The sequence below is a fragment of the Amphiura filiformis genome, chromosome 11, assembly GCF_039555335.1.
Source record: "Amphiura filiformis chromosome 11, Afil_fr2py, whole genome shotgun sequence".
Lineage (NCBI taxonomy): Eukaryota > Metazoa > Echinodermata > Ophiuroidea > Amphilepidida > Amphiuridae > Amphiura > Amphiura filiformis.
The window spans coordinates 12,164,315-12,178,781 of record NC_092638.1 but is presented as its reverse complement, the minus strand read 5'-3'; the positions used below and the strand labels follow the sequence as shown (position 1 = coordinate 12,178,781).

At 35.7% G+C, this 14,467-nt stretch overlaps 1 protein-coding gene across 1 annotated transcript in view; it reads right to left on the bottom strand.

Annotated features, from left to right (window-relative positions):
• Positions 1–3,637: 3,637 nt before the first annotated feature.
• The window catches only part of LOC140163932 (uncharacterized), a 51,919-nt gene continuing 41,089 nt past the window's right edge, over positions 3,638–14,467 (bottom strand). The window contains exons 7-10 of the mRNA XM_072187235.1: positions 7,100–7,232; positions 5,472–5,606; positions 4,733–4,873; positions 3,638–4,075 (exon numbers count right to left, since the gene is read on the bottom strand). Coding sequence (XP_072043336.1) covers positions 3,956–4,075; positions 4,733–4,873; positions 5,472–5,606; positions 7,100–7,232 — 529 coding nt within the window. The 3' untranslated portion in view covers positions 3,638–3,955. The remainder of the gene's footprint in view (positions 4,076–4,732; positions 4,874–5,471; positions 5,607–7,099; positions 7,233–14,467) is intronic.

Genomic DNA, 14,467 nt, shown 5'->3' with positions numbered 1-14,467 from the left:
TTTATTTGTGTACAAATTGAGGGCGCTATTTACATATATTTTAAGTTTAACTTAGCCCAATAATATGAGTGATTTCTTTCACTTCATGATAATTTTTTAGAAAATTTCCTTGATATTTGTTACTCATTTTTCTGATGTTTTAATGTCATTATACAAGTGTGTACCCCGTGTAAAGATGCAAACAAATTTTTTAGATAAATAGCGCCATCAGTATGAAGTTTCGGCTTTAAATTGACACCGCAATTATGTCTGTAGTGTATGTGGTTGTCAAGTTATGTAACTTATGGGAGGAAGGATCTGGAAAAATTCAACACCGGTACCTTTTTTGGATGGCGAGCCCGATGGCGAGTTCAAAACACATGGACTTACTTATTTATTTGTTGCATGTAAAGCGCATTGCTCATATTTGGTAATGCGCTATATTAAGCATCGTTTGTATCTATTATGTGTCTAGATGTAGGTGCATGTAAGTATAGTTATTAAATACACACAAACATACAAACATCGTTAAAATGATCTGACCAGTTATCATGGTTATTAAAAATTGCAGGTTGTAATAGAACAGTATGTATGTTTCATTATGTTTTATCACTTATATGTGAAACTTTATATTTGTATACCTAGTCATATAGTTTGGGGAAAGCTACTGTCATTGAAACAGCTCTGCTAAATTCTGTTTAGATAGCAACCGTGTGCATACAAATGGCATTTAGTTGTTGAATTGCAATTATGTCTGGGAAACTGGCCTTATACTAAATAGCTCACACTCCTTTCTAAGAGATCTTCTCTTGCTTTCGCCTTGTTCTTTTTCCAGGCTAGGATAATTAATATTTTATAATACTCTTGCTAAACTGTTCGGAATAATATGTATCTTGTTATTGTACATGTTATACCCAGGTTTTGAATCAATGAATCTTGTAATAGAAAGACCTGTTATTATGCTTTATATTATCTATTATATGTTAGACCTTTATAATTCTGTATATCTAGTTAATAGGTATGGAGAGAGCTACTTTCATGGAAAAATTACAAAAAACAGTCCTAATTTTTTTCTATATTCTTGTATAATGCAATTATTGTAAATTTACAAAAGCAAAAACAAAAATATCTCTAAGGAATAATGATGGCTTTCTCATACAATTATAATTATTAGTATAACAAAACAACATAACAGAAACAGTTTCGTTTAAAATTTATGTTCACGATAAATTATCGTACTAGGATTATTTGAAAAGAAGAAACGGGGATAAATATATGCAAAAGTCTAAACTGGTCCGACAGCGAACCCGCTAAAACCCCACTAATTGTAAATGTACAAAAGTGTGGTTTAAAATGTGTTATTATGAGGAACTATTATGTTAAATAATATACATTATACTTTATCATAACCTGGATTATCAGCATATTACTTTGGCACTAAACCTATAGCTAGATGTAGTTTTAAGAGTATATAATGTTAGGTTAAAATAATTAGTTTAGGTCACATATTACTTATGTATATTTAAAACCTATAGGCATATATATTATTTAGTATGGTCAAGCAAGCATGTAAAATTTATAAAGCGATAAAATATTAGGAAGAGGAAGAACTAGTTTGGCTAGTGAAAAAAGCACGTGTCTAAAGTGGTATTTCAACTATATGTGGGCTTAAAATTCGATTTGAATTGATCTACAATTGGTTAAGGTCATACATTTAGGAAACGTTCATTATAAAAATTGTTTATAACAAGGGTAATTAACTGAGTGCAGTACTAGTAAGATACTCAACCGACGCCTTTAGAATTAATTTTGGTCGAGAGAAGTAAGGCTGGAGACGTAAACTCCAAGTGCATTTGCACAAGTTATTATCCATCATAATATTTCCAGTGTATAATAAAACAATGTTAATTATTTGCTGCTTTGATTATTAATTATTATAACGCATAGTTCCTGTGATGCGAATTGATTTGCCCGACAAGTTATTCATAAAGTGGTACCTTTTGTTTTGGACGAGGGAGTTCCGCTATTAAAGGAGAAAAGTCCTAATGAAAACACATGCTTTAATCTGTTGTAAACGTAATGATTGAACACATATACCCTTGTTTTACCGAAAACGGGATGATATTTACCACGATATCAAACAAATGTGCCATTTCTCACCATGTGGTATTTAAGTTTCACGTCAGTGTCGAACGTGCCGTTGGGATAGCTTCGCGCTCGAGTGCGGGTACAGGGTGATGTCATAGCTATTCAAAACCTTTATGTGTATGACGACGTCACTATACCCACACTGAAATGTATGAAATAAAATCTAAATATCACGGGGCTGGAACAGGCACGTTTTATTTGATTTTATGGTAAATGCAGTTCCGTTTTCAGTAAAAGCAGTGGATATGTGTTCAATAATTATGTTTATAACATTTAAAAGAATATGTTTTCATCACTTGCATTCTCCTTTAAATTATTGGTAACTGACCTGACGTCGTATTAAGGACTGATGTCAATAAGTGATGTCATGTGAAAAGCGCCAACTTGAGAAAAATGTACATTTTGATCTCATTTTGAGTCGTCGTAAGCACCAAAAAGCACACTTTAGCTGCAGATAACCTCCGTCCAATATACACTACGCAAAAAAAGTTTCTTTATGGTTAGGAAATTTACCCAGTATTAAAATCTAGCGACTAATTTTGTACGTTTGCTAAATAATCGCACGCGAGTGATTGTCCTGCGCATTTTGACACCTCAATCACGACTCTACGACACTCCTGCAAAAAGATGTGAATGTTTAAGTAAGACGAGGTCGAAAAATGAAAATTGCAAAAGGCCTATTCAAGTTTTCAGCATAAAAGAACACAAAAAACAACAAACATGCATATAACATTTTTTGTTTAATTGCTGAGCACATTTCAGGCATCATACTGCCGCTTCCAACTTCACTTTAGATTAATCTCTTTCTTTACCAGTCTTTCAATATTTTGTGTGTCCACCGTTGGCTTCCATTGGCAGCCACGCGGCATCTCATGCTCCTAATGAGGCGTCGAATGTTACCTTGCTCAACCCCGTTCCACTCGTTGATAACGATGCGACGCAATCCCACCAGAGTTGTATCTGCCTTTATCTTCTTGTTGACTTGTCTCTTGTGCTGATCACAAAGGTTCTCCAAGGGGTTAAGATCAGGGCTTCTGTGGGGCCACCCAGGTGTCTCAATTCCTTCTGCTTCCAGGAATGGCGCTGTAATCATGACTGGTTTGAATCCCTTTTCCAAATCCATCTCTCAAAACGTAAATGTCTTAGTACCCACTTACCTTTGTCTTTGATCATTCATCTGCACAATAAGCAAAGGATTATCTAACATGCATCAATTAAAATGCTTTAAATTAAAATTGAAACGGCGGGAATAATGAAACCGTCTTGGATCAGTGAATCAGCTCTAAAACCATTGAATAGGCTTCTTTGCCATTTTCATTTTTCGACCTCGTGTTACTTAAACATTCATATCTTTTCTCAGGAGTGTCGTAGGGTAGTGATTGAGGTGTCAAAATGCGCAGGACAATCTCCCGCATGCAATTATTTAGCAAACGTACAAAATTGCTTGCTAAATTTTAATAGTGGGTAAATTCCCTAACCATAAAGAAACTTTTTTTGCGTAGTTTATATATTGTCAACATAACGGAGCCATAGCTTTGGTTTACAATCATGCTTGTACCTGTAAGATTAATATCTTTGAAAAGAGCAGTATTGTATTCAATCTATGCACAGGTGATGAGGCCAATTTTCTGCTTGTAGTGCAGGACGATCTGTTAAAAACTGTATTCATCTATTGCTATGGTGTTTTGAAAGACAAATGGTACAAACAAAGTATTTATCATAAGTAACAGTCAACAAAGTCATGCTTGAGCAGAAATAAATAATAGTTGCGGGAACATATTGACCATTCCTCGTATCAAAGATTCCCCATTAGGGTAATTCATTATGATCATCGGATTGTAGCCAATGATAATTTCTCAGCATCCTTTTCTTTCTTGATGCTTACATATCTGTCTTCTGCAAGCTTTTTGTGTACTCTTTTAGTAAATGGATGATCTTTTCCGTTAACCTGAAATGAAAGTATAGAGAAAGTAATCAAAGACTGATTTGTTACATATTAATGTTAAATTTGCAGAGAGTCACAGTCAGTGGCTTAGCCAGATTTTTTCCAAACGGGGCACAGGGGCATGGTTACATTTGAAGGGGGATTGGACGGAAATGTCCAATATACGCATAAAAAATGCCTAAAAATCTAAAATACCACAACATCCAGCATCCCTAGGTGCGGGTCTCATAAAGAAGGCGGGAGCTGACCCTTGCCTACGCTACTGCCTAGCCAGCAAAAAGCTAAATTGCAGTAAAAGATATAAACTGAAATAGCTAGAGAGCAATAACGTAACGACAAAGGACCTAATGAAATGGGGGTAGGCCTGGGGCGGACATTCTTACTCCTAGTATATGGTTCTTTATATTTGAAATGGAAGGACAACTAAACTTTAACACACTGGGTGTTTTTTCATACAAACATTTGCTTAAAATAAATATAATATGTTGTAAAGTTATCCAAACTAGAAATAAATGAAGTGGGACAAGGAGGGCAAAAATAAGCAAATATAATGATAGTTATGACACCTCCAGAACACCTCGACCAAATCACGCTAAATTGTATTAATGTCCTGTCAATTTATTTATGTGTCTCGTCTCTAGTCACTGACATAATGGCGACCTGTGTAAATATCTCCACCGCTTCATTGATACATCGTTTTGCTTCACCTCGAGCCTCCTCACCAGGCTTCTCACCTTTCATTGATTCCGACCAATCGCTTAGTCCAGCTGTTAAAACCCGCAAAAGTCGTCCGATTTTAAACTAGTGGGATTTAAAAGCATAAATGTATAGAGCAAATATTTTTTTATTCATTTGATTATCAAACCACAATCCCGGCGGTAGCAACTCATTTATTAGTTTACAATAGCATCTCGATATAGTTTAGTGATGCAAATGAAAATACAATACGCATAATAAACTGCTCACAAGAAATATCGTTACAAATATTGATACTTTTTGTGAACAGTTTGTAATAACTATGTGTCAAATGCCCACAGAACAGAATTCGCGCTGCACCTATACTAGGTTAAATCTTTACGTGCGCAGTGTAAGAAGATGTTGTAAGAGCCCAACACATAAGCCCAATGTGTAACAATTTGATACGTATTGGATTAAGCTTCTTCTACCAAGAAATAAATGGCAACAAAAAAATAATCACCCAATACGTAACAAAACTGAAGTCTAATTAAAATTACATTATTTTGGAAACATGCATGTAGATTCACGTCAGTTTCGCCCAATTGATTTTGTAAGATGAGGCTTGATCCACAAAATACCATGCTACTTTATAATTGGTAAAACCGAATATCAACAACGAAGAATATAACGAAGTAACCTAGTGTGATATTGTTGTACCTACTTTGTTGTCATCTTGATTAATGCCACCCTTCACCATCACATCACGACGTATTTCAAGTCCTTTCCTGGCGTAGTCAATTTGTTTCTTTATGAAATCTGGGTCACAATCCTTGGTGTATGTGACAGCATTCAGCATCTAGTCAAAAGTGTAAGACAAGATCATTAAAAGATGAGAACTGTTACGAGTCGTACTTGACTCAAGGCCAAAATCACCTTTTACCCGAACTCACACGAATGCACAACACAAATACACTGTTTGATTAAGCTAACAAAATCTAAGTCTTTATTTGAAAGCACGTTATGATTGGTACAATATATGACAACAAATGCACATACACAATAATCAAATATAATCACTCTTTATCTATTAAGTACTTAGCCAGCATTCTTCTTCTTGGTGATCATAAAGTTCTTGCAATGTTCTGGACGACTGATGTAATATATCCTTATTCACTTGTCCTATGAAAATCAGCGTCCATTGTACAGTTTATAAATATCCTTGTGTATAAAATCCTCACACAAAAATGGTGTTGCTTTCTCCTTGCCGTTATCTCCTGGCGCTGCTTTCTCTAAACTTAACTCCTTGCGCTGCTTTCTCCAAACTTTGTGCTATTTCCACCTTTCACACAATATCTTCAGGAAGCAGGACTGCGATGCAGTTGTCCCCACTTATTTTGACAGTTGCGTTGAATCTAAACACCAGACTTCAGCAAGTCGACAGAAGAATATATATTCTTTTCTTGGAAGAAGTACGTTCTTTGACGTATTCTAGATCTTCTCCGACAACACTGGCAAATAGTAGTACTTTGACTACATAAAATATTTCTGGTTTGCAATTTCCTTTCTTTGAAGGAATTGGACTGTAAGCATATTAGCTAGCTAGCCCAGATCAACAGGCTATCAACTGTGACAATAATTGTGTTTACATTTTCTTATATATCAAGCATTGGAAAAACCCCATTCTATTATGGGCCATTTACTTCACACTATGCTCAATCTGGGAAATTCCCAAGTCTTACTTATAACATTAACCTTTCTCATTACATCACTTCCTTAGAGGAATTTCATTACATCACTTTCACTTAACAACCTCGGGGGGTTTCCAAATATTCCAAATTAAATATGATTCAACTTGTTTTGCTCAATTTGAGAGGGGAATTCCCCCAAAATGTCATCACTCATGTAACTTTGTAAACAGAGATAAATCTTCAAATTAAATTACTGAGGGCACATCACAGAACCCTTTAAGTTGTTATCAACATTGAATAATGGAAACTATTGGGCCTCATTCTTGCTAAATTGGTTGTGAAAGTATACATATTTTGGACAGAAAAAAACTTGACAAATCTAACTGTGACATCAGACTTATGTACAAATGCTCAGTTTTGGAGAAAATCATCAAAGCATGATGTTGACACGGAGGCGTAACTATGCCTAGCGGAGGGCTAAAATTGTGGTTATGCATACAGTGCAAAGGATTTAATTCAAATTAGTATGTCAGCCCGTATGGCGATCCAAAGTCATTCAAACAGCATAAAAAATCCCTTTAAACAGGAAAAGTGGACCACGTGTATATCAGTTGGTTCCTGAATTGAGGCTTTCAATGCAACAAGAGAATAATACTTTTACCTCCCTGTGTATATCAGCACCGAGATAGTACAGGTTTGCTAAAGTTGCAGGATCTGCGTGATGCTTTTCTTTCTCATCATGGAGTATCTTCTCAACTAATTCTAGAGCTTTGCTGTACTGTCCAGCTTGCTTGCTGTAAACAAGGATAAACATGGGCCTCACAATTACCTTGTAGGAAAATCACGGCAGCTTTACCAATATAACACAAACCAAAATTATTATGTTATGATATAATGATAAATCATGTTCTCGTAAGAAATGTCGCATTTTTATATCCACATGCATGATAAAGAACAACTAGACCACACACCTTTTGACGACATAAAAAAAGGAAGAATTTAAAGAGTATTTGCTGTGACCATAATTATAATATTGAAGAAAAAAGTGTTGATGCAGTCATCAACGTCGGACGTGGTTCACATCGTGTGCGAGTAAAACCTAATTTTTTTCACGAAATTTGGTTGAGATATAAGGACTACAATATATCTGTCCTTTCCTTGTAGCACCAGGATCCACTTGAGGTAAATTCTGATAAAAACTGTCGCAAAATTGAAGAGAAATTACAACTGTAACAACTTTAAAACAGTCATCGTGCACTTGCTATAACAGCGTAGCTTGTGCATAGCTGTACGTGTCGTGTTCACTGTATGCTATATGCACATCCACACTTCACTGATCACCATTCAAACCTACCGCGGTGTGTAGTCATGGCGGACAAGGACGAAACGGTAAGATTGGATAATGCAGAAAACACGATTACAAATGAGGAGGAACTAGCAGTAAAGCAATTGAAAGATCCGGATCTGTGGATCAGAGTAAAGGTACCGCGTAATATCAGACTAACAAATATAGAGATGGCACAGGCGATATACGAGAATACAGTTACAAATGATAAAGACGCCATTACACCGAACGATATATTATCAGCCCAATACCATTCTGATTACAGTATATGGACTGTCACAGTATCAACTCTACAAGCAAAGGTTCGTGTATTGGCAAATGATGTGATCACGTTAAAGGACAAAACCTGTCCACTTGAAGATTACAGTTTGATATACGGAATGCGCAAAAAAGAGGAATAAGACTGAGTATTCATGAACTTCCACAGTCCATATCGGACGAATACGTTGAGCAGTGGGTCGATACATGGGCCAAGCGTGAAACCATGGTATCTAGACATAAGGAAGAGGATCGGAGTAGAAGAGAAGAAAACGACATTACAAAGCGCTTTAAACACCTATATACAGGTCATAGAGTCTGTATGGTGTCGGAGATATATGAACATAAGTTACGTTACTCGGACATACAAATCCCCGACCCAAGAAACCAGAACAAACTAATTGATGCGCAGGTAGTTGTCTACTACAACGGACAGCCACCTATAAATTGCCATCACTGCTATTTGAACCACCCTGCAAGAGAATGCCCAGACAAACCGCAACTAAAATGCTTTCTTTGTAATAACAATGGACATACCATCGTCGTTTTATCTTTTCAGTTTCTGTTTCCGTAACCGTAATAGTTTTTGTAAGTCATTGCTATTCTGAAGTGGTAGTCTCCCAGGTGTGGCCAATCTTTTATTCTAGCCTTTTGTTAGTTACTGAAAATTTGAAGCTCGTCAATTTCAGTTTTCGTTTTGGTAAGTTATATAGATTTTTACATAAAACCTTGAGATGTGCGGTTGGGTGCTAATCTAGACAAAAGAAGAGTCTAAATTTTACGGTCCTAAATTCGCGGTAAATTGTACGGCTTCAATTGACTTGTGTTTGGTGTATATGCACTTACGCCTAGACGTAAGTGGCTCGTAAAAATTGTCTTGCATTGAAATATATACTAACCATTTGCCAAGTTATAAGCAAAAGTTTTTCATATTGGCGATGAAACGAGCGTCTAAAATAGTCAATTATCTCCTAATGAGGCGCGTACAAGTGGTGATTTGGTAATCATGATTTATATTGAAATACAACAAAAGAATTGCATTGGAGCAAAGATAATGTATTCTATTCATTCAAGAGGAAGCAAAATAGGGAGATATACATTGATGGAAGGGCGACACTGTGGCCATGAACACGTGCTTTGGGGTTCGACAGGCTCATAAGCGGACCTTTTGTGATTTTAGGGCTTATTTGCAACGTTTTTACAGAAAAAAGTGGACTTTGTCATTCGGATTGGCATGCATTTTGTCAAATTAATATAGATTTACCAATGTTAAAGACGAGAGGGCGCTAGGCCATTAAAAACACTGGTGTTAACATAATCTGTTCTCTCCCGATTTTATTGACATAAGCAATCACCTCTATTGAAATAAGCTGATTGGTACTTCAGAGTTAACAATGAAGTCAGATTACAGTAACTTACTGAATCCCTTGCGTTTTCGTATCTGAACAAAAGACTTACGGAAACTGAAAAGATAAAAAGACCCTAAGCACAACTGCCCAACAGCGGACCTTGGCCCGACATGTTTCAGATGTAATGAACGAGGGCACACCAAGAGCAACTGTGACCAAGCTCCTGCGCCTCTAGTACCTCTTGCATCTGCCCGTCCTGTTGTAGATCAAGCTGCACTTTTAATCCATCCAGTTGCAGTTCACCAAACACCTGATCAGAAGACACAACATATGGCACCTCAATCTCCGCCGCCAAACCCATCGATTGTAATCCTGCATGAACTGTTGGACAAATGCATTCAACCAGCATCAGGCCCCACATCACCAGAGATTCTAAAAAAAGTAGAAGATTTGTTAATATCAGCCGCATCACCGCAGAAAAGTCAATCCGAACCTAGACAAAATCGCAATGAAGAAAAAACTGATCAGAGAGACCCTGTACCTGAGACTGAGAAACAAAGCAAAACGCTGACAAAACAAACGGACATTAGGTCGCATTTGCAAGGAGCCGGCTCCAATCTCGCCCAAGATACTAGTCACGTGGAAAGCAGAAGCAGCCAAAAGAAGAAAGACAAGAAGAAGGGGAAAATATCAACTTCACCCAGAGATCAAAAAGAAAAGAAGAAAGGACGCCAAGCGTCACCAAATGTAACAGAACATGCATCGCCGTATGCCAGTATGTCAGAGTATGAATCCATGAAGTCGGCATCCTCGGATGAAACACCATATGAGGACCCTCCATAAAACAGTTAGACTGATGTAAAAAAAATTGAAAAAAGAATTGTATTATGTATTATGTGTCCTATCTTCAAATGAAGACATTATGTGCGAAACGATTAACCAACAATGATCATGGAGCGTCTTTTCTTAATTAGCTTTAATGTATCTGGACTTCGGAACAAAAAAAAAAGCGTGCTCTTGTCTTTGACTGGTTAAAGCGTAATAAATATGATATTGCCATATTACAAGAAGTATACTGTAATACAAATGAAATTTCTGAATGGTCAAAAGAGTGGGAAGGTCAAATATTTGGTAACTATGGAACTAATAGAAGTAAAGGTGTACTTACTCTCATAAATCCACAAAGTAATATTGAGGCAAATCAGTTTTTTGCAGATAATGAGGAAGACTTCTCGGAGTCAAAGTTGAAATGGATAATGTTAATCTTAATATATGGAATATACACTGAGCTCAAAAAGAAACTTATAATTTTGTACAACTTGTGAATCACAAGGTCATATCTTAAAATACTGTCAATCAAAATGAACCAAAATTACACACAGGATTACCTTAATACTCTACTCAAACCACATGTCAGTAACCAAGCAGTTATCCAACTGACACAACAGCAAAATGCACTGTCATGGGACAGCTTCCTGGACTTCCTCCACTTTCACAGCCCAACATTTTGCACCCAGCACAAAAAATGTGTGAGAATGCACACAAGATCCTTGCACAGATGATAAAACGGTGCTGCTTTCTGCTTTTCATACACTTTTTTCATGACACAGGGCTGGGGTGTGAATGTGGTCCAGGAAGCTGTTCCATGTCAGTGCATTTTGCTGTTGTGTCAGTTGGATAACTGCTTTGTTACTAACATGTGTTAAGAGTAGAGTATTGAAGTAAACCTGTGTGTAATTTTGGTTCAATTTGATGGACAGGATTTCAAGATATGACCTTGTGAAAAATTATAAGTTTCTTTTTGAGCTCAGTTTATATGCTCCAAATGAGCTGCAAGACAGAAAGAGGTTCTTTGAGTTTCTTAAGCAAAGTATTTTGAAGCATGGAGTGGGCCTAAACGAGCACAATGTATTAGGCGGGGATTTTAATACTGTATTTGACCCAGATCTTGATATGTTAGGTACTGGAAGCAACTCATATTATAAATCCGAGTGTGTAAACAAAATTAAAGAGATTTTTGAAACTTTAAATCTCATCGATATATGGAGAAGAAAAAACGGAAATAAAAAAAGGTTTACATGGAGCAGAAAATCATCAAAGGTAAAATCAACTTTAGATTATTGGTTGATACCGTGTACTTTTGAAAGCTATGCAGAAAAAATTGATATTATACCGGGCTTTGGGTCGGACCATATGGCGGTAGAAATGGAATTACTTTTACAAAAACAAGAAAGAGGGCTTGGTTACTGGAAGCTAAATAATAGCCTATTGCAAGACCAAGAATATAATGAGCGTATAGAAAAACTTGTTAATGGTACTACACAGGAATGTCAAAATATATTGAATGCCAGACAATTGTGGGATCTTTGCAAAAATAGAATAAGAACTTTTTCTATTAACTTTGCAAAAGGTAGTAAAAAAGATAAAGAAGTTAAAATGAGAAATTTGGAGAAGAAAATGAAACTGTTATTTGAAAAGATAACTGATGATCCAAATAATGATTGTTTTGTACATGAATATGACAAGGTAAAACTAGAATATGAATTACTGTATCACCATCACATGAAGGGACTTATCATAAGAAGCAAAGCAAAATGGACAGAAGAAGGGGAAAGATGTACAAAATATTTTATGAATCTTGAAAAAAGAAATGTAAGTAATAAAACTATCACTTATCCGACTGATACAAGTGGAAATGATGTAAGTAATCAAGAAGACATTATTAAAGTGCAAGTTGATTATTACAAAGAATTGTACAGAAAAAGGGGTCAAACGACAAAACTTATGTTTGATAATTTCGTTGAAAATATGAACTCTGAACAGTTATCTGAGGAAGATAAAGAGTCATGTGAGAGTTTACTTACTAATGATGAATGTGAAAACGGGATTGATGGATTAACTTCAGAATTTTTTTTAATGTCATTGGAGAGTGGTAGGACAATTGATTGTAAATTCGTTTAATGAAGAACTCGTAGCATCGCATAAAAGAGGTATTATTATATTAATTCACAAAGGGAAGGGACTTAATAGACACAAATTGGATAATTTGAGACCGATAACATTACTGAATATAGATTACAAGATTGCAGCAAAAGTGCTCGCCTCAAGAATAAATCAGGTTTTACCCAACGTAATTAACACAGACCAAAATGGCTTTTTAAGAAAACGTGGTGCAGCTTTAAACATACGCCTTGTTGAAGATGTTTTGAGATATACAGAAAAGGAAAATGTAGAAAGGGCTATGATTTGCATTGATTTTCGAAGCATTCAATACGATAAACAGAGATTTGATTTGATTTGCACTTGAGAAATTAAATTTTGGTATGCAATTGAAAAAATGGATAACCACTATGTTTAAGAATACTGTAAGTTGTATATTACACAATGGTCATTTGTCAAATTTCTTCTTTCAAGAAGAAGGTTTAAGACAAGGTTGTAATTTATCTCCTTTATTATTTCTTATAGCGTCAGAAATTATGTCTAGTAAGATAAGACAAACAAATGATATACGGGGTATTGAATTGCCCCTTAAAGACTATGGGGAAGGTGAAGTTAAAATAACTCAATTTGCCGACGACACTACAATCTTTGTGAGGGATGAAAAGTCAATACATAGAGTTATAGAAATCCTTGACCGTTTTACAGAAGTTTCAGGTCTACATCTTAATAAAACAAAAAGTGACGCAGTTTGGATTGGCGCAAGCAAAAGTTTGAAAAAGAACGTCGGTGACATCAATTGGAAATTCGAACCAAACAACAGTGTCAAATTATTAGGAGTAGTAGTTAACCCATCAATTAATATTGAAGAGTTGTCTGCAAATTGGGAACCGAAAATGGTCTCAATAGAAAAGTCCATAAGAGCTTGGACAATGAGAAACCTATCAATGGTTGGTTAAATACTCATAGTAAAAAATTTGATGGCATCAAAATGTTCATACATAGGTTCAATAATAGACTTACCACAATGTTTTGTAAATAAAGTAAATAGTATGTTTTTTAAGTTTGTATGGGGAGGTTCGGAAAAGGTTAAAAGAACAACACTAGTAAACGAGTACGACAACGGTGGCCTAAAAATGTTCAATTTTAAAATATTTCTGGACTCATTAAAGTTGTTATGGATAAAAAAGTTGGCATCGCCAGAAATCAGCACGTGGAAAAATGTTCCTTTATATATTATTAATAAAACCCAGTTAGGCGTACATATTTTTAAGTGCAACTGTAATTTTGAAAATATCAATGCAGTGGTAAGATATATAATAAATGAGATGCCCATGTTTTACCGAAATCTAATCAAGGTATGGTTGTCAACAAAAAGTACTCAAGACAAAAACCAAGTGCAAAACTGGGGAGATGAAGTTATTTGGAACAATATTTGTATAATTAGCAGGGGTAAGACATTGTATTACAAGGAGTGGGCTAAAAGAGGTATTATATGTATTTCAGACTTGTATGATCAAAACGGTGTCTTTCATTCACTAGACGAAATCTAAAGTAGGTTTCCACAGCCAGCCAGTGTTTGTATACAATATTTAGCTCTAAAACAAGCTATTTTAAAGACATGCAAAAATAAACATCAGAATGTTATTAACAAGGACATATACTTTTATGATGATAGCTATGTTATCAAATAATATTTATGTCAATGACCTCCATCTTCACCTCTGTTCCAAGATTTTTCAATACGCTGATGATACCTTTTTATTTCGCACAATTACCAATGATTCTGATATTGAAATTCTTCAGAATGATCTTACTACGCTTCACTGGTGGTCAGAGAATAATGCTCTCCAACTAAATCCCCAAAAGTGTCAGGTTATGTGCATTACCCGTCGTAAAAATAAGCCTTCTCCAATTTATCTTGTGTCTAATACTAAGCTTTCTCAAGCGAACAGTCTTCGTCTTCTTGGGGTTCAGATTTCTTCTGACCTCACATGGAATGTACATGTATCTTATGTAACCAAAAAGTGCAATAGATTGTTAGGTTTTCTTAGAACTGTTGTTGGAAATCAAAAAACAAAATATTCTCCTTACACTGTATCGTTTCCTTGTTTTACCTATTATTGATTTCTGTTCCCCA